The sequence below is a fragment of the Carica papaya genome, chromosome 4 (genome assembly GCF_054855325.1).
Source record: "Carica papaya isolate Zhongbai chromosome 4, ASM5485532v1, whole genome shotgun sequence".
Lineage (NCBI taxonomy): Eukaryota > Viridiplantae > Streptophyta > Magnoliopsida > Brassicales > Caricaceae > Carica > Carica papaya.
This window is the reverse complement of record NC_142312.1, coordinates 24,929,216-24,951,781: the sequence shown is the minus strand read 5'-3', so window position 1 is coordinate 24,951,781 and position 22,566 is coordinate 24,929,216. Positions and strand designations below refer to the sequence as shown.

The 22,566-nt window shown below is 33.5% G+C and overlaps 1 protein-coding gene across 1 annotated transcript; it reads left to right on the top strand.

The window, feature by feature from the left end:
• The first annotated feature begins 17,550 nt into the window (after positions 1-17,550).
• On the top strand, positions 17,551-19,239 carry LOC110806314 (serine/threonine-protein kinase WAG1). The gene has a single exon (XM_022031121.2). It carries the CDS (start codon positions 17,659-17,661, stop codon positions 19,063-19,065), a length of 1,407 nt encoding a protein of 468 aa, XP_021886813.2. The 5' UTR covers positions 17,551-17,658; the 3' UTR covers positions 19,066-19,239.
• The last annotated feature ends 3,327 nt before the right edge of the window (positions 19,240-22,566 follow it).

Sequence of the window (22,566 nt, the reverse complement as noted above, 5' to 3'; positions counted from 1 at the left end):
CCTTTATATTTTTGGCAGATTCTTTTAAAAAAAAATATATTTCTAATTTCTAATTAAGCCCAACTTAATAGCCTACACAAGGACGAAGACCTAATTCCTTTAAGCCCGTTCGGCGTCAATAGGAACACATTCTATTTTGTTCTATTGAATTTTACTTTATTACTATTTAATTCTAAATTTTAATTACTTAATATAAAATTATAATTACATTCTATATATTTTGTCGATAGTTAATGCAATTTTACTTATAATGTATTTGTATTTCTACGTGTCAAATGATGAACTCAGAAAAATTAGCATGAAATTGACTTAAAAGCGTAACACGATGTGTAAATTGTAAGTGTTAATTTATAGATTTAAATTCAATTAATTGATTTATATATAAATTAAATCATGTGTAAAATAAAAAAAAATTTAAAATTTAACTCTAAAGATGCAAAAAATAAAATTATGGACTAAATTGAATAAAATTAAATTTATTGAGTGGTTTTTATAAATTTAAAAATTAATTTAGGGGCTAAAATATAAAACAAAAACTCAAAATTTTATAATTTTTAAAAAATGGGCCACTTGGCCTGGTGACATGGTAGCCCCCCAAATCAAAGAGAGTCGCATGGCATTGACCCACACATGTGGTCATCCATATTGACACCCATGGTAAGCAGATCGGACAATCCTGAGTATTTTGGGCAAATCCAATAGTGAAATTGCGATATTTAGATTCAACAGTGTGCAAATATGTAAAAAAAATGATGATAATCCAACAGTCCACGAGTGAGATCCCGATCGAATGGTATGTATATGTTTTGAGGTGATCCAATGGTCACACGATTAAACGATTCAGATCTAATGGTGAATTATGATCTAGCGGTTAAAAGAATAGAATAACAAAATTATAATTTTTACATCAATGAAGACCTATTTAACGAATCACATGTAGCCACGTGTGCGAGGCTTGTGCGGTCAAGATTTTTTGAGTGGTGGGTTTAAGAACCTATCCATGCCACTCAACCCAGCCCAATATGGAAAAGATAAAAAAACAAAAAACAAAACAAAAGAAAAAATAAGAAGAGAATGGAGGCCAAAATCCATCATTCCTGGCGGAAAAAGTGAGGAAAAAGAGCGGAAGGGTGGCAACGATCACCGACAAAGGGTCGATCACCAAGGAAAGGGCTTTTCGCGGCCAACAAGTGCTGAAAATAGTAAAAACCCACCGGGTTTTCTGACAACCTGCGACCCCAACGCGTGATCAAATCGGTACTTTGGTGAGTGATTTTCTAAAGCTCCATTTATCATTTTAATTAAACAAAATGCTCTAGAGATAGCCTGCATGTAATAGAACATGTTTGAAGTTTAAATTAAACCAACATCAAGGCATGCATGCATGAAAAATCGCATGCAACTTGCTGGTTTATCATTGACCCGAGAAGAAATCTTTCCATGTAGATGTTTCCTAACTTTGGGGATATTTTTGGAGTTCAAATCATTTCGTAGGAACTTCCAAATTGTACGTATAATTAATAAGTAACTAGATGACTACATAACATAAATTTTTATTGGATTTTGTTAACCAGATAAAAAATTACAAGCTTACAAACAGGGTTGGTATCGGGTATTGGCGAGGCTCGATCGTAGTCGGTATTCTCATTTTGAGAGGGTCTGGGCTATGTGGACCAAGCAAAGACTCTCTTTTTACCTTTTGTTAGGAAGGGGTCGGCCTCAACATCCTTACCTCAATGGTCTTATTATTTATTATCTCCGCAAGGAGATGAGACCAAATGAGTTGACCTTAATTCATGATGATCTTTTTGAGATGTCAGGAATGAAAGATTGGCTTAAGTAATGTCATTGGTACTACAGTACAACATTGGACCCAGAGGTTAGCATCGAGCAATTCTTCAAGGCACCAGTTGTAAATACCAAGTGGAAGATCACCAGAACGGATCAACATTTGGTTCATTGGGATCTTTTATGGAAGATTGTTTATATGGTTGCTTTGAAGGGAGTAAATTATCATATACCACTAGATTTAAAACTCATTTCAATATCTATTTAGGCAGTTCAAACTACCGGAAAATGTCTACAAAGTGTCTGTTTAGATATTTTAATATTTTTATTATGTTTTTTAAACTCTCATTTGCTTGAATTAATTAATTGAATGCATGCATTATACTTATATAGTAAATATATGTATAACTTGTATGAAAGAAAAAGTTTGAAGAAAAAATATAAAAAATGGATTGTTCAATATAAGGGATTAAGTAGATGAAAAAAAAGGGTAGATAATGAAATAAATTAAAGACCAAGAAAAAAAAAATAAATTCAAGGTAATAGATGGAAGAATAGGTAATTAAGTTATAGATAAAAGAAATCAAAGTTAGGATAAGATTTTAAAATAAAAAAAAATAGAAATAAAAATAAAAATACTAATTATACATAATAAGAATTGAAATATATATATATCTCCAAAATAAAAATAAAAAAAATAAATGATTAATAATAAATTAAATAATAATAGTAATATAAATAATATTAACAAAATAAAATAGCAACAATAATAATAGTAAATTTTAGCAAATATATATAATATATTAATAAATCACAAAGATCTACATAAAGTAAACGAATATTAACAAAAAGATATATATATATATACATATATAAAAACACAAATAATTAAATAAAAATTCTTAAAGTAAAATTTAGAGGGAATTGATTATAAATAAGAAGTGAAAAGTGATAAGTGAAACTTCAATTGAAAAAAATAAATAAATAAAATATCAATCTTAACTAGAATAGGAAGAAAAAGAAAATCAAACAAAAATTTAGAAGTAACAAAAATTTAGAGATAACTCGTTTAAGATTGGTATGATTGAAATTCAACAGTGTGGTGAACCTTATCCTTGGATGGATGGAAACCCTTCCAGACGTGGTTAAGGTGTGTGTTATGTTCTGGATCACCTGGCGACGGACTGTTGTGACCAATGTATGTTTTAGATGCGTGAGTGCATCCTCTTATGATAGTGAAAATTCTGATCCCATACTGATATCAATTGAATAACAAATACATCCCTCAAATATCAAATCAAAACTCTAAAACTTTAATAACTTTAATTTAGAGATTATGTTTGGGCAAATCAGGAAACGGGGATACCCACTGAGGGAGCATGAATGTCTCGATTTGATCGGAAACTTGTGAAAAATTATGGTAGTAATTATGAGGGATAAATAGTGGTTTGAAGAAAAATAGTGAAATCAAATGGATTTAGAAAAATTTTGAGGAAAAATGAGTCTAAAAGAATTTAGAGGGATAATACCTAAACTTAAGGAAAAATTTTGAGAGATAGAAGGGAATTAGCGGAACAAAGAGAAGTGAGATAAGGAAATGAAATACCTTAGTATTTCATAGTTTTCAAATAAAAATATAAAGAAAAGTTTTACATATTTGATTAATTATTTGATTGTATGTCGCATACTTAGGGTGTAGCCTATTTCTTATACTTACTGAACGCATTGAAATTATTCAACCTATTTAATTACCATCATTCCAAATCAAGAGGATCTAACCAATGAACTAGATCAATAAGAAGTTGTATGAGCACCCAAAATGAAAATTATATTTTGTAATCGAACGAGTATCTATTTTGTTTTAACTCTATCATACGAATCTCATATATTGTAAACAATATTATAATTTGGTCGATGGATATATGATAAATATTTTGAAGTTATAAATATTTTGTTAATTGTATTTTCTGTGCATGTTTAGTGTTTGACGACTGTAATTTCTTCATATGAGAGCAAGGACATCACATTTAAATAAATAATATTATTTTTTTGTCGAATTCTATATTTTATTTTTAATATATATTTTTCTTACTTAATAAAATTAAAATTTAAACCAATCTAGAAAATGAATAGTAATGTAACTTGTGTAATGCCCGGAAAATTTGGAAAAATTTTTTATTTTATTATTAAATATTTTTATTAAGTTAAAAAAAAAGCGCCACGTCAGTAGACCCAGTCAGCAATCCTGGCACCAGGACCTGCCACGTGGCAAAACCACGTCGACCGGGGACGGGCCACGTTGGCGATCCGCGTACGCGCGATCGGACGGCCCAGATCAAGCGTGCGCACGGACGGCCCAGATGCAATCGCACGGATGGCCCAAATTCAATCAAAAACGGACGGCCAAGATTAAATCAAAATGGACAGCTGATATCAAAAGGCAAAATGGTATAAATAGAACCCCCACACCTGACCACAAAAACCCTAGCCGCCTGCCCTCGCCGGAGAAGACGAACCAGACACCGGAGAAGCCGGCCGCCGCCACCCGCCGCCGCACCGGGGAGATTTCCGACCGCTGATCGAGGTAAATTTCATACTCCCGACTCGTTTTTCCACGCTGATTTCCCCTGTGGCCAAATCGGAGCCAAAATCTCGGCCAAATGGCCGGAAAACATGGCCGAAACCCAGCGGCGCCGCCGCGCCCCTCCTCGGTTTTTGCCTCCGATGAGGCCCTTCCCGGCCTCCGTTTGATGCAATTTTTATATCACCGTGATCACCATTCTTTTCTCTACAGGTTGATCGGAGCCGAATCACCAAAACACGAACCTCACCGGAGAGCCGCCGCACCCGAGAGCACCGCCGCCGGTAAGCTTCGGTTTTTTGTAATTTTTTGGCCCCCCGAGGGCCCTAGGGTTGTTTTATCGCAAGGACCGATGCAAGTGTGGCCGAATTTGGTCAGAAACGATCGAAAACGGCCAACCCGAGGCGAATCGCCCCCGTAAGCGGCAGCGCCGTCGCCGGAGTACGGCGGAGCTGCCGTGCCGGAATTGCCATATTGGCCAAAAAGGGGCCCTGGGCCTAATTTGGGATTTTTTGGAACACGTGCAGGTACCAGTAGTGCGTTTCAGTTCCCCGAAAAATATTCAGGGAAAATTAGGGACAGCCTGTAGGCGCACTGTGAAGCCGTGTTCGGACCCCGAAACGAGTAAGGACCCCTCACCCTATTTCCTATCACAGTATTAAAGTTCAGAAATGATAAAACGGTATTTCTTGAATCAACGAATGTGTGAAATTGCTTAAGGTCGCTAATGGAGCCCGAGTCTAGTGTGTTTGTCGGTTAACTGTTATTTGGCATATTTTACAGTTTTAAATACAGTATGAGGTCTGATGTTTTCATTTCATTGTTTTGCGTGCATATTTTACTGTTTTATTAATTATGGGTTGAATGACTGAGAAACCGATGTTGTATGTTGTCTTGTTTGGCATAAAATTACTGTTTGCTTGTTTGTATGTAAATTGATGATGTTGACTGAGGAAAAGAAGAATGAAAGATTATGTAAATTGATAATTGTATAATGTGATCAGCCTGACTAGATATCCTGAGAGTTGGTGGACGGACCGGGTCCGTAAGGAACCCTACCGGGATTGTGGTCTCTCATACCGGACGGGGTATGGAGACCTTATGTGTTTTGGCGCTCATTCCGGACGGGGTATGGGGACGGCCCGTTTCACCCTCATACCGGACGGGGTAATGAGGTCTATAGTTTTGGCGCCCATACCGGACGGGGTATGGGGACGGCTCTGAAATCTGATTTCAAGTGTTAAGGGTTAACGGATAGCGGGACCCCTATGGATCCCCATGGATACTAGTGGGCTGGTAAATGAGGAAAATATGTTGTGTAATGATTGAATTACAAAATGCGTGATAAGTATTATGTTATACAGTTTATATGATTTCATGATGATGATAATGTTATTGCTTTCGTATATTGTTTTATGAATTTCACCGAGATAAGTGGATGGTAAAGGATTTATTATGGATAAAAGGATTTGTTGTAAATTATGCTCCATTAGTCTTTTTGTGTTTTCTACCCACTTTTACCTCTGTGACGGTGAGATATCGTGATGTCTTTACTGGGCTAGTGTAGCTTATTTCTTATTTAATCATTTCAGATCAGGAAGACATTGTTCCCCAGCCCGTTCCGCAGGAGGACGACGAAGGGGACGCCTAAAGACTCCATAGTCATATTCATAGCTTTTACTTTCGAGTTTCTCTTTTAGTTAGTTTGATCTTTTATATTTTGTGAGCACGTTTTTGGTTTTAGTGTAAGGGATGTTAATCGAATTTTTGACTTCGCTTCCGCATTTGATATTTTTAATACACATTTCATTTTAAATTTTCGGGGCCGTTATAACTTGCGTTAATTACAAAAGAATATACATACATAGATCCACATTTTATCATTTAAAACAAAATTTTAACCATTTTTATTCACCTATATTTTTTTAAATTGTTTAACTATTCTCTAACATATCTCTTTTTTACCTATCAATATATATATATATATATGTGTGTATGTGTAGTGTAAAATTTTATTAAAATTTTTGAAATATCCAAATTTTCTTTAATCAATTTTTAACTAATAAACTAAGAATAGCATAATATGAATATTTTTATTTTAAATTGTGCCTTTTTCGAAATTTTTTTTATACACTTTTTAATTTTATAAATAAATAATTAATTATAGGGTATTCCATTTTGTCTTTCCCTCAATTTAAAAAACATTGATTTTCCTATAATGCTTCATGGACTATCTTTGAGTTGCTATCTGTCTCCATTCCAAGGGAAAAAGTAGGAAGGAGAGAAAATTACAAAATGGGCATGTGTTAATTAATCATATAATATATTAATTAATATGTATCTCGTTTTATTTGGGAATTATGATTTTAATTAAACCACTGACTTTCTATTTAAATTCAATAATTTTTTACATTATAAATAATGGGTTTGCTAATTTAATTAATATATATTAGTTTTAGTAATTGGCAGATAAGCTACTAACTGAAAAAAATTAATCACCAAGTTTGGATATCAAGTTGTCAATGGTATGTTTGTATTCATTCTTAAAAAAAAATAAAAATAAAAGAATAATAAAAAATTAGCTCCCCTACTTTTTCCTTTTTGGGTTTTGGCATTTAATAATTGTCATCTTATCATGATCCCAAAAAACTTGATTATTTTGGCGGGTTACCAAACAAAGGAAGTCATTCTTGAAACGCAAATAGTCTCTAACAGCTCGAAATTTGGAATAAGATAAATTATAAATTTAAATGTGGAAGTAAAAAATAATATCTAAATTTACATTTCTTACATAATGATTCAGAATATTCAATAGGAATACAGAAATGACCATTTTAAAAAAATAACGAAAAATCGAAGAAATAAATGAAAAAGTAAACAATTGAACATCCTATTCGCAATCATCTTGTGAATCGGGATATGAATCTTAGTTTTCTTAATATGAAATAGTTAATAAAAGAGTGAGTTATACCAGTCCAATAAGAATGTCATATTACTCACCGATACAGAAATGAAAGTTGATAAAAATTATGAAAACAACTAATTGATCTCTTAATTTAAATAAATTCATTATTATAAATAAAATCATTTATTGTACACTTACCATAGCAAAATTTTCAAAACTGACATATAAAAGTAATAACACAACCAATATCATAATATCATATTCAAACATTCGGAATAATAACTTTCTATTTTATCTGCCTACTCGTATTCATGGGGGTCCATAAAGATGTCTCCACTACGTGTGAACCTTTATTCAACATTTTTCACTAATCGGTCGTCCCCATACCCCGTCTAGTATGAGCACCAAAATACCATCTCTCAATACCCCGTCTAATACGAAGGTAAAACGAGTAGTCCTCATACCCCGTCTGATATGAGCGCTAAAATAATAATTTTCGATACCCCGTCTGGTATGAGGTAACATTTACTGTAGGATTCCCTATGCAACTAGTCCGTCAACCATCTCCCAAGATATCCAGTAAGACTACCATTCATCCATTCGCTTAATCAAGTAATTTTTCGCTTATATTTAATTTCTAAATTCACAATTTAACTATAATCATGCAAAACAAGCAATACATGTATCAAGAAAACACAACCAAATCATCTTACCAATTTCAGTGTATTATCATGCATTCAAAATTATAGAATCAAAGAATCAGTTAAAATATGATAACAGTGATAAATAACCAGTTCCAGCTCCATTAGTAATCTGTAATTAATTATGGATATTTTCTAAATTACGCAAAATACCGCATTATTTATAATTAAACTTCAATTCCATAACGGAGAATAAGGTGAGAGATTTTTACTTGAATCGACGTCTGAAATGCTAAACTTTCAGCTGCGCCTACTGGCGGTCCCTAGGTTCATTGAATTTTCATTTGGAGATTAAAACACGCTTGAAGTACTTAGAAATACCTCAAAAAATCCAATATCGATGTTAAAAACTCTTTTCGGCCAATTTCATAATTTCGGCACGGCAACGACACTGCCACCCGCGGCGGCGGTTTCCCTCGAGCCGGCCATTTTCGGTCGATTTTGTACTTATCCTTTCGAAAAAATACGTTAAGGGGCCTCGATTAGCCGAAAAAAGTCAAAAAAATAGAAGCTTATCGGTGGCGGGTTTTCTGATGCGGAAGCTCCACCGACTCACCTTCGCAGTTGGGAATTTTTCTTCAGTCAATCTGTGAGAAATAAAATGGTAAATACAATGATGGAAAAATTACATAGAACGGGAATCAGGAAGAGCCTTGTCGGAGGCAGTTTTTTATTTTTCCTGTACGGTGCTGCCGGACTTTACCTGTAATTTTCAGCTCATCCACCAGTCCTTTTACTCCGATTTTATCATGAGGGTGTTCAAGATCAAATTTCGAGCGACTGAGATATTTTTACCTTTTTTTGCAGTCAAAAGTAGCTCCGGCGCGATGGCGGGCGACTCCTTTCCCGGCAACTAGTTCTTCTTCTCCGGCGGGGGAGGGCTGGCGGCTAGGGTTAGGGTTTGATATGAAGTGAGATAGTTATATTCGTCTAATTTTAATCTGGGTCGTCCATCACGTTTGATTTGAACTGTCAGATCGCGTTTAAATAAGAAATATATTTGGACCGTTCATCACGATTTGACCTGTACAGTACGATCGCGTTTAAAGAAGAAATAAATCTGGACCATTCATCGCGTTTAATCACAACCGTCCGATCGCACTTGAGGAATGAACGGATCTGGACCATCCACACGCACGGGAACAAATCCGGACCGTTCGATTGCGGGCACGTGGATTACCAACATGGCCTCCCGCGTGGCACCGCGTTAGCATACCTTGCCATGCAGCGCGCTCCAGTTCATCAGTGCTACTGACTGGGTGATCTTACTGGCACATTTTTTTAAAATTGTGTTTTAACCCCAAATTTTTCATTTTTCTTTTAAAAATATCCCTACAACCCAAATTTTCATCCCTTTTTTCTAAAATTATTTTCAACTTCATCATCTACCTATTTTTCTTAATTTTTAAATTAAATAAAAATTTATAAATATAAAAATTGTATTTTATACATTAATTTTAAATATTTTAAAATTAATTCTGAATATTACATACTCAGTGAACCAACCTCTCATCCCATGTCTCTTATTAGGGTTAGTATCATAAATTTATATTGTAACACCCTAAAATAAATTGTATGTAATTTAAAATTTATAAATATAATTTTTATAATTTATTTTTCATTTAATTTAGAGTAAAAATGAAGTAAAATTGATTGAGTATTAAATTGAAAATAATTTTGGGGTAAATGGGTGAAAATTTGGTTTCTTAAGCTATTTTTGAAAGAAAAATAGGAAAATAGGGGCCAAAATATAATTTTAAGAAGTTTAGTCACGTCAAACGCCTGGTCAGCAGGCCCGATGAATTAGGACGTGCTGCGTGGCAGCGGATGCTGACACGGTGCCACGCGGGCGATCCGCGTACCCGCGATCGAACGGTCTAGATCCATTCCCGTACACACGGATAGCCCAGATGCATTCTCTCCCCAAACGTGATCGAACGGTCAGATTTGAATGCGATCAGACGGTCCAGAGTGGATCGCGATGGATAGTCCAAATGAGATCGCGATGAACGGTCCATATTCACTCCCTATTTAATCGCGATCGAACAGTTCAGATCAAACGCGATGGACAACCCATATCAAAAGCAAACGGATATAAATAACCCACCTTCACACCAAACTCTAACCCTAGCAGCCAAACCCCCTCGCTGGAGAAGAAGCCCAACCGCCGGAAGGACACCGCCGCCACCTGCCGCCGCACCGAAGCTTTTTCTGACTGCCAAAAAAGGTAAAATTTTCCTGTTTTGCTCGAAATTCAATTTTAAGCACATCCATGGCTAAATCGAATAAAAAAAACTAGTCAATTGGCCGAAAAATGCCGGCGAAGCTTGGCACCGCCGCTGCAGGGAATTTCACAAAACGCCTCCGATGAGGACCTTCCCGGCTCCCGTTCTGTGTAATTTTTCAACTGCTATGATCACTGTGTCCTTTTCTACAGGTTGACTGGAGCAAAACACCCGACCGCAATGTAAGCCGGAGGAGCCGCCGCATCAGAGAGCCCCGCCGTCAGTGAGTTTCAATTTTTTGTATTTTTTCGGTCAACCGAGGCCTTTTAATGTATTTTCTCGCAGGGATCGATGGAGAATAGGCTAAAAACAGTCGACCCGTGGTGGACAGCTGTCACCGGAGCACGACGGAGCCACCGTGCTGGAATTTCAAAATTGGCCTAGTGGCCCCTATGACTTATTTTGGGTTTGTTTGGGATATTTATAGGTACTATTAGCGCGTTTTAATTTCTGAAAAAATTTTAGGGAACCCAAAAATTGCTCGTAGGTGCAGTCGAACAGTTTAACTTTTTGGATATCAAATCGAGTAAAGATCCCTCACCCTATTCTCTATCATAGAATTGAAGTCTAAATAAATAATAATATGGTATTTGTGCAAATTAAATAAATGTGTATAATTAATTACGAATTACTAATGGAGCCCGAACTGGAAATTATTCTCTGTTAATTTTTGTTGATTTATTTTACAATCTAAAAGCATGATGGTATCTGGTTTATCAATTTTATGGTTTGAATGCATGAATTGCTAGCTTGGGTGACTACTGTTTGATTAAAAATTTGAGATATAATTGCATTCTCTTATGTATGTTTGTTTGTTTATGTGATCATGGTTGATTTTGAAAATGGAGACTAAAGGAAATGAGAAAATTATGTGATTAAATAAACAGATGGAACGACAGCCTTACTAGATATCCTGCGAGATGCTGAACGGACTGGGTACGTAGGGAACCCTACTGTGAATGTTGTCTTATACCGGACCGGGTATGAAGACTTGATAATTTTGCGCTCATATCGGACGGAGTATTGAGACGGTCCGCTTCACCCTCATACCGGACGAGGTATTTGGGTTTAATAATTTGATGCTTATACCGGACGCGGCATGAGAACGGCCTGTAATTGAGATTATTAAAGGAAATGGGTCATGTGTAGTGGGGACATCTCTATGAACCCCTATAGATACTAGTAGACTGGTGAAAATGTGACAGTTATTATTTGGTTATTTGACAATGTGTATAGATTTATGATATGTGCTATGTTGCTGATCCTACATGAAATTATGATCCGTATGATATTATTATCTGCATAGATTGTTTTCATAAATTCCACTGCAGTAAGTGAACGGTAAATGATTTTATGATTGATAAATGAATTTGCTAAATTTAGTACTCCATTAGTTGTTTTTGTTTTTATATCTACCTTTATTTCTGTGTCGATGATATAGTGTGATATTCTTACTAAACTAGTGTAACTCATTCCTTATTTAACTATTTCAGATCAATAGGACTAGATTCCAAAACCCGACCCGCAAGAAGATTGCGAGTAGATGGTAGATATTTTCTCTTTTCCGTTTATTTCCTTATTTCTTGTGTTTCTTTCAAAAGGGCAAATTCCGTAATGTTATTTAGTACTTTTAAGTTATTGTATAAGAAATGTAAATCTTAACTCTTTTATTTCGCTTCCCCACTTAAGTTATTATATATTTTCTTTGAGTATTTTTGGGGCCGTTACATATATATTCAAGCATTACCACTTCTTAAGAGGTCTTTGACTCCATATTGATTGTGATTTTCAAATCTAGTTATCTAAATTTCTTATTTATAATAAATTATTTAAAATTTAATTTTACTAAATAAAAAATGCACAAAAATGTAGATAAATTTTATCTTCACATTCATTGTGATATATCAATTATAAAATTAGAAAAGTCTTATTACTCATGAAAAACTTACTTGGAAGATCATCATCCATGTTCATATAAAATTACTTTGTCTAGTAAATGTCTCTCTTACTGCAACATAAAAGAGCAACATGCAAAGATTAGATAAAATAAATTTCTAATACGATGCAGGCATAAAGAATGGTGTTGTTACTCTTACTTGTATTTTATGATATCATACTCTAATCACGTACATGTTGAAATAATTATATCGAATAACCCTCTTGTGGCAGAGAATGAGACAATTTTCCTAAGTTTAAAAATTGCATGTGGTCTAGGGTTTCATCGTATAATTTCTCTTATCTGTTAATTTATTTCTTACATTATATCTATAAAAAAAAAACAATACTTGAAGTTGATCAATTCTTTTGAAATTAATTAATTAATTAATCAATTGATTAATGAGCATCATTTCGGTTGAGATGAGACACCTGGTTAATAAATAATTGTTGTAAGAAAGAAAAAGGGAAAGTAAGGTTGATTCTATGTATTTGTGCTTTTTTGCATATAGTTTATGAGATCCAAGTCAATGATTGGGTTAGTTTCCTAATTAAGAATGTTAATTATATATAATAAGTGATTATTGAAAATTGATTTGACATTCAACTTGGGACTTTGAAGGGGTAGGGGTATAATTAAATTATTATGGAAGGCTTTGAAAAAGCAAATAAATTAAAAAAGTGGAGATAATATAAAAATAATAAATGAAGGATGGATTCATTGTACCAAGAAAAAGGCAAAGAGAGAAAAAAAATGGAGGGTATTTAATTAAATATTAGTAGCTGCCAATTCATGTAACTACTGACAAACTATCATTTTCCCAATTATTAGTTTTCCAAACTAATTTTCTTTTCCTTTTTTTTATTTATTTATTTTTTGTCCTTATTTTAAGGGACAAAAGCAATTATATAACTAACTATATACAACAAATATGATATAACTTGTTCTTAAAAAAAAACAAAAAACAAAACGAAAAACCAAATAGGGTATGAGTGGCTAATTATTTTTTAATAATTAGTATTTCTAATTTTTTTATAAAAAAAAATTGAGTTGAAAATATACATTTTTATGTGTTTTTATTAAAAAATTATATTATATTTAATATTTACATCTCTTATAAAAATTATAAGATTTTTTTTAAAAAAAAATAATTTAAATGAGTACGAAAATATATTATTTATTCTCCACCATTATTTTTCTCTTTTGAAAAATAAAAAAGTTAATTTTGATTTTTATATATGTTGTGATTATTATAATTAAAAAAAATCTAATTATTATAAAATATTTATTTTTAAAAAAATATAAATGATTCACTAGAACTAAATCTATTGTAATTTTATTAATATACTAATGAATTACTGTAATTTTAATTTTATTAAACAATAATTCATCATACGTTTACCAAATAATAAATTTTATATTATCGATGATATTCAAATTTATAATTTTTAAATAAAATATAAAAATCTTAACTATTAAACTACTACCGAAACACATCAAATATGCAATTTTATTTTTTTATAAGTTAGCATAAACTTTGCAAATGAGTGAGAAACTTTCAGCAATAATATATGAACCAAGAAAATTTGACGTAATATTATATTCATTACTAATTCTTATTATAATATTATGATATTCTTTTAATTATTTAAAAAAAAAAAACGTAATTATAATTTTATTTTTTTAATAATTACAAACATAACATAATTATGAAATTAGTTGGTAGTGTATGTGATTGATTTTGTCCAATTTGGAAATCAGGTGATGTTGTCCGGCGAGTGTTTTCTGGTGATGTCGATTCATGTGATTGTTGTTGGGCCTAATTTTCAGGGCCCATCAAAACACTCACACATGTCCAGACGAGGGAGGATTGTTTGGACAAACTTCTTGTTTAAAAACTATTTGACAAATTAACCATCCGTGATTTGGATGTTTTCTACTTATACATATTAATGATTTGGGTATTTCTACTTATTATTTTTTATTTTTTGTCAGGAAGTTAATTTATATAGTTATTGGTATTTAGATAGCACTTATTTATTAAAATATATCTAAAAAATTTTAAGAATAAATTATTAAATTAGTTTGTAAAATTTAACATTTATTATAACATATTACTTATTGTTATTAATTTAATTAATTAGTAAAAATTATTTTTTAGTATTTTTTAAATAATTTAAAAAATATTTTATTTAAAATATATAGAAAACAATAAAGATTGAACTGTAGTAAAAAGAATATTAATAATAATAATAAATAGTAGAAACCAAATCATAATAAATGTTGAATTTCAAAAAAATAATTTAATAATTTGTACGAATATAAACAAGAAAATATTATAAAACAGGAATATTTCAATAGGTTGGAGGCACGTGCGCTTGCCACCTGGCTCTACAAACTGCCCCACTTCAACCAGTCCCCATCTATTCCTACATCTCTCCCATTCCTCTTCTTCTGTCTTTTTTCTTTATTTCTCTCCTCCTCCTACCCATGTAAATGCACATACATATATGTATGTATTAACCTTTGTAGGACATGATGACCCATTAATGGAACATATTCGAAAGCCCTGAACATGTTCTTAATTTCAATAAAGAGGGCGAATATAATATATGCTTTTACTGGTTATAATCTGAATCTATATATATATATATATATATGTTGGGTTAATGGTCAAATTAACCTGAGACAAAGACACGATGGAATAAATATCTAGAGAAGAAAAAAAATGAGAGATAACAAACAAGATTAAGTGGTGGTGATCCACTTGACAAATCTTTCTCCAACTTCAGAAGCTTTAGTCTACATATATATATATATATATACGCATGTTTAATCTGTACTGCCTCGTGCCACGCACATGGTTTGTACTTCACTACTCAACTTGCATTATATATATATATATGTATTTAGGGATACATTAACGAATAAACATGATATTTAAGAGAGGGATCTTGGGATAGTTCTTGTATCCCTAATGACTTAGTGGGTTTTCATTGTTAATGACGATATATTAGTGGTTAACGCTGAGCATGATTTTTCAAGAGATCTTGTTGCCTCGTAAATTAATTAACTCAAATATTTTTTTACTTCTTTATTAATGTATATATATATAGAGTTGTAACCTTACTATTAAATTTGTTTAAAATTTAAATGTTATAATCGAATAAATTAATATCCGAGCTTAAGAAAGTAATTAAATTTACTACACAAGTCCTCCTTAAGAAAGTGTTAGGTATTAATATTTAAGAAATATAATTTAATAAATCAAATATGAATTTACAAGTAACTTCGAATGGGTATAAATGTATAAAAATGATTTTGAAAGCTAAGAAAATATATCCAACTTTTTTGAAGGAAATTAATTTGGCATCTTCAACGTCCTACCTCTTTTTCTTTTTGAAAAATAAATAAATAAATAAATTATATTAATGGGTTCTCATAAATCATATTTTTTAAAACATTAAAAATTAAATTTTTGGATCTTCAAAAAAAATGGGCAGCTCCATCTTCTCTCTCCTCCGATCACGAGGGGACGACGACGACAGCTTCATAATTTTCTCTGCCCACCATTATTAGCATCATCACTTAATTACTTGGTTTTTTGGGAGTTGAAAAAAAACTTGAAATACCATTATTGATCAATTATACACTAATATTTTATTTAATAATTAATTACAAATATTAATTTAAATAAACCAGACAATGCGGACCCCACTTGCATACCACGTGGCAGACAGCATCCTCCTCCTCCCTCTCTTCCTCGTGGGTCCCAACTGAGGTAAGAACCCCTCGTATTGGCCCATATATCCCACTTTCCTATTTCACTGCTTACCCAAATGGGGAAAATTAATTCGGAACTTGATGATTTCTCTGTCTTCTTTTTTTCTTTATTTAAATGATACAATGTAAAAAATAATAATAATAATTAAATTTTCACCATCATATTCCTAGCCCGTACAATTTATTATGAAGCACATGTTTTAATTAAATATTAGGTTTGATTTCAAAAGCATTCTATCTATTTTCAATAATGAAATTAGGAAGGCATTAATATCGAAAGATTCCTACCTAAAAATGTTTGGCAATGACCTTACAATCAGGTTATAAATATATATATATACACACAAAACCCAAACAGTCATACTTTGAATTTCTAATCATAATATTCTTTGTAGTTTCTTAATTCATTCCTTCAACCAAGTAAGGTCATTGCTTGTTGATTTATATAATAATTTTGTGTTAACTATTATCAAATATGAATTTTAAGAATCTAATACTTTTAAGATTTATGTAATTTTAAATTAGATACTTTTACTTAATTTTCTTAATTAGTATCAAATAAAAAAGTTAACGTCATTAATTAGAGTACTAACTAATTCTCATATTCACCGGATTAACATACGATGTTTACTTAGAATATACAGTTTTTTTTAATAACTTAGAAGATTAACGGTGTTTTAAAATAAATCAGTTTGTATGTATTTTTTTATTACTTGAATTTATTATAACAGATACAGTAATAACTTTTAATTTTACCCTAACACCTAAACTAGTAAGAAAAGGATACGAAGAACATAGTGAAAGGAAATTTAAGTAATGCAATGAAATATTCTTTTTCACGATGTTCGTTATTTATCAACAATACTTTTGGCAATTGATTTTTTGTAGTCTCTGCTAGTAACTACACATAACTACTTGGAGAAGTTAGGTTTATACAGTGGATAAAGTAAGACAAATCAAAATTGAAAAAATTCACACAATGAATAGTGGTAAGGAATCATTTGATGTTGTGTCATATACGGGGTCTACTGGTTACATATATTTACGTGTATGTACTACTTGACAGATTCATAATATCTATAAAAGTTTTGATAACTGGATAAATTTTTTTTTTTATCATATAAGCATCATTTATAAACTATATGGCACTGGCTCGTAAGTGAAGCTACAAATTGTTAAAATGAACCAGAAAAGTTGCATAAAGATAGTTAACTTTTGAGCCAGCTTTGTGCAAGCTGTGGGAGACTGATGAAGCATTAATCAAATGATATAAAAGCATCTCCAGACCATTAATGGAATTATAAATGCATTTCATCCTTGAAAATAACATCATCACCATCTTCACTCTCTTTCGTCACCTCTTCTGTCCCTGCCTATTTCATTTCCAAAAACCACCCTCGATTTCTCTGCAACTTTTTCTTTTCCAAATTTTTATTCTACATGCAAATCAAAACCCAGTTTGGTCAACCTAACCCCATCTCATCTCCCTTTCTCTCTCTCTATCTCTCGCAGTTTCCACACTACTACAGTTGGGTCAACCCAACACGTTAATTAATTAATTCCCACTCTTTCTCTCTCGCCCTCTCTCTCGCTCTCTCTCGATCTTCTCTTTATATAACCCTACTTCATAAAAAGTCTTCTCCACAAAAATCCCATTCCAAAACACTTTCTCAGTTACCATGGACGAGGACACCGTCTTCCCCGATACTGATCTCGACCTCAGCTTTACCTCTACTTTCACAGACCGAACTTTTGCTTCTTCCAGTGCCCGCTCCAGTCTTGCCCGTTCCAGCCTCACTCTCAGCTTCAATGACCGTCTTTCCAACACCTCCACCACCAACGTTGTCACCGCCGCTACCACCAACGCTCTCCGCCATCGTAAATCCGACCCACATTGGTCCGCTATCAAGGCGGCCACCACCCTTTCCTCCGACGGAACCCTCCATCTCCGTCATCTCAAGCTAGTACGCCATCTGGGTACTGGCAACCTTGGCCGTGTATTCCTCTGCCACCTAAGGGACTGCAGTACCGCCACCTTCGCCATAAAGGTCATCGACAGAGACTCCCTTACCGCGAAGAAGCTTTCTCACGTGCAAACCGAAGCTGAGATTCTCTCCGTGCTCGACCACCCTTTCCTCCCTACACTCTATGCTCACATGGAAGTCTCCCACTACACCTGTCTCTTAATCGACTACTGCCCTAATGGTGACCTTCACTCTCTTCTCCGTAAGCAGCCCGGCAACCGGCTACCGGTTCAGGCCGTGAGATTCTTCGCCGCCGAGGTTCTAGTTGCGTTGGAGTATTTACACGCGCTAGGGATTATTTACCGGGATCTAAAACCGGAAAACATTTTACTGCGCGAGGACGGCCATATCATGTTGTCCGATTTCGATTTGTGCTTCAAGGCCGACGTGGTCCCCACTTTCAGTACCCGGGTCGTTAATGTCGGGTCCACGCGCGGAAGAAGCTCCGGTTGTTTCGGTGCGGGTAAGGAACCGGGTGATGAGATCGTGGCTGAGTTCGCAGCTGAGCCGGTAACGGCGTTTTCAAGGTCATGCGTGGGAACCCACGAGTACTTGGCGCCGGAGTTAGTTTCCGGCAATGGTCACGGTAACGGAGTGGACTGGTGGGCGTTCGGGGTGTTCGTTTACGAGCTCCTGTACGGGACGACGCCATTTAAGGGAGGGAGCAAAGAGAGCACCCTGCGCAATATAGCGTCGACAAGGCAGGTAAGCTTCTACGTGGCGGAGAAAGAGGAGGAAGGCATGGCCGAGGCCAGAGACTTGATTGGGAAGCTGCTGGCGAAGGATCCAAGGAAGAGGCTAGGGTGCACGTGGGGTGCACAGGATATTAAACGGCACCCGTTCTTCGATGGGATAAAGTGGCCGTTGATCAGGAACTACAAGCCGCCGGAGGTGCGGGGGCTGGTGAAGAAAACTAGGGCCCACGTGAGTAGTAACGTGACGGCCGTCTCCCCGAAGAGGAGGCGTTGTTGGTGGAAGGGGGTTGGTTATTTTAGGAAAATAAAAAATTATAATCAAAATAATAGTAATTATTACCATTATCTTAGTTCTCGTAAAAATTAAATTACCAAATATGCCTACGTCCGGACAGTTGACTTTTCGGTTTCCTTTTTTGAAATATAAATTACGAGGAGGTTGTAAAATTAGAGAGCAGTAATAGTAAGTTTTGCTTTTTACAGTGTATATGAATGAATATACAAATAACAGAAATGAAATTCACGTTTACTTGTTTTTTTACTAATTTTTATACAAATACATAAATGTTGATGTAATTAATAAAAGCAACAATTTTCAATAACCCAAATAGCTTCACTTCATTAATTTTCAATAACCCCCCAAAAATTTTACACCATGTACGTGTGTGTGTGTATGTATATGTGTTTATATGGAGTTCACAGCTGATTTGATTTGAGCTTAGTAGTATAAATATGTATTGATCACTAACTAATCAGATTCGGATTAGGTATAACAAAAATGGAGTTTTAGTCATATTACTACCGAGTCAACTTAATTTTTTTTTTCTTCTTTTAACTCAACTATATCATTGTAATTCCATTCATAAGTTAAATTTTTAATTTTTTTAAAAAATTAAATATTATAAATAAATTATTATTACTTTATAATATATTTATAAAATAATAAATTTTAACTACTAAATTATTATATTATGTTATTACTTACATACTACCACACTTTAAAAGTATTTCAGTGACTAATATTTTTAATATAAAAATTACAAATTAACCCGAAAGAATTAAACTAAATGGGTTATCTATGTTCCCTTTTGCATGCTAAAAAGATACAAGTTTATCAGCCAATTTACACTTTGTTTTATTTTTTATCTTGATTTAAATTCACTTTAATTTAAAATATTTTTATTCAATTACTAAGTAGCAGCATATACACGCAAATACATACATTTACATGTACATGTATATATGTGGAAATTGGGAGCAACCTGCTTCTTTTATCTTGTAACTGCAATTTCATTGATAGTGTGTTTTTAATTATATTAAATAACGAATTACAAGATGATTACTGATAATTCATAATACATTAGTAAAATAATCAATCTTTAACTACTAAACTACTATATTGTTGAATATGTACATTAAATATAAAGATACTAGAAATTCTCTATACTTTAATTAATATTTTTAATATAAAAATACAAGATTTTGGGCATTGATCAGACAATCCAATTTATACCTTGTGTTATTTTTTTTATCTGGATTTAAATTCACTTTAATTTAAAATATTTGTACACATTATATATACATGTGGGGGAATTGGGAAAACAAACGGTGTAATTGTGAATATTAAAAGTCAAAAGAAGAGGGCTTTTGCGAGCCCACCTGAAATTTCCCTTTTCAGCCTACAATGTTGAAAGATTTATTATTCTTAATTCTTAGATACAAAAGAAGCCAGTTGGGCTGCAAATTTCGATTCTTATTCTTAGCCCAAACACAAAAATATATATTGCGAATATAGACCCCAAGTATTGAATAGCTTTCCTTGACCTTAAGATTCAATTGAAAATTGCTAGGATTATGTCTATCTAATTATATATATACTCATCTTAAAAGGTAGTCTATCTTGTATTTTTTTTTTTTTATAGTTAAAATGAGAGAAAAGAAATAACAACACAAGCATTATATCGTGAATCTAAGACATGGTTTGAGAAAAAAATCTAGAAGAGAGAGAGACAGATACAACAAAAGGTGAGGGCCGATGAGATTTGAGAGAAAAAATATTTTGATTTCAATAATTTTTTGATGCTTCATTCATTTAATTCATGCATATTTATAAGATACAATGATGAGTACTTATTTAGGCGAGTCATGAGATTGTAACAGTTTTGAAATGTAGGTAGGATGATTAGGTAAGGATCCCTTTTGTTTATGTTTTATGTTTCAAAATCCTAATCTTATTTATAGTTGTTACAATGAAAAAGACCATTCTACCTTGCATGTATCAAGTAGATTCTTGATACATTAATGACCGATCAATTATGTTCGAACAGTACAGACAAAAGTGAATATGAAGGTCAAGAGGGGTTTTAGTAAAGACAAAACAACTAAGGAAGATATAATTCTTCTAATGCACTAATTAATTAGTGCATGAAATATCCTCATAGTAAATATGAGAAATCTAAAAGGTTCCATCGCGGCTGAACAAATCAATAATGTCTCACCATATTCGAATGAGCTAGATCGAGTTTGAGAGAGTTTTTAAAAAGGTATTAATGTAACATCCAACTCCTAAATTAAAGGAAAGAATATGTAAAATTTAATAAATTAAAATTTAAATTTAAATGAAAGGATTTTAATAATTTTGAGAGTTTTAATTAATTTAAAAGACTTAAATAAAAACAAGTAAGGAAAAAGATGGGTAAAAAATAAATAAATAAAAGTAGAAGGGAGAAAAAAAAAATAGAGAACAGATTGTTTTGATTCAACCGTCTGAGAAGATCAAATGGCTGGGATTTAATGGAGAACGGACGATCCAAATTGAGCTAGCGAGATCTAACGGTTGGGAGAATGGGTATAAAAAAAAAATTAGGATTTCTCTTCATTTGTGAGAGTAGCCAAAAAAGAGAGAGGGAGAAGAAGAGAAGAGCCAATCAGGGAGAGATAAGGAAAAGGTTATCGCGCGAGGGAAGCTGAGAGGAAGGAAGAAAGAGAGGAAAAGAAGAGAGAGGCCTGAAAAGAAAAAGGGAAAGGAGAAGAAAAAAAAAGGGAAGAGAAGAGAAGAGAGGAGTGATCAAATGTGAATGAGAAGAGAAAGAGGAGTGGCTGAGCAGAAAAGAGAAGGGGAGCCAAGAACGACCGCCGCAAGGGAAGAAAAGGAAAGAAGAGAGAGGTGGAGACGGGAGAGTGGTGGAAGCTGAGCCAAAAAGAAGAAAGACGAAGAAGAATCGGCCGAGATATCATGCAACAATGGAGATCGACGCAAGGAAGGTAAGAAGATTTTATTTTATTTTTTTTCATTTTTCTTCCTCTTTTCTCTTTCAATCATTTTCTATTTTACATTAATCGATTAGTGGGTTTAAAAAAATCATCATCCGAATCTCAAATAAGTTAGGGAGAGGTGGGGTGGCTGAGAGGAGACCATCGAGAGCCAAACTGAGGTCGAATCGCCCCACACCGGAAAGCTAAAGCTTTCTTTTTTTTCATGTTTTCGGTGGCTGTTGAGTGGCGGTAGAGCGGGGCTAGTGTCGGACTGGCCACGCGAACTTGTCTGAGTCACCCACCTGCACGGGAATTGGGAAGCTTTTCTCGGGAGTGGGAAAATCGACCCCCACCTATGGAAGCCGAAGGGTCTTCCTCATGAATGGAGATCGAATTCACCGTTTTGGGATTTTGATTCACCGTTCGGAAAGTTGAAAAGTCTTCTTTGAATATGAAAATTCAATTCGTTGAACGAGAAATCGAAAGGACTTTCCCAAGTATGGATCCCGACATTTTCGTCGGGCTGTCATTGAAACCCGTGATTTTAATTGAATTTAGCTTAAACTTAGTATTTAAATTATATTAATTAACCTATATCATGTGTGTTCAGTGA

Coding starts and splice junctions, on each gene's coding strand:
- LOC110806314 (XM_022031121.2), top strand. CDS start 17,659: ATGGACGAGGACACCGTCTTCCCCGATACTGATCTCGACCTCAGCTTT.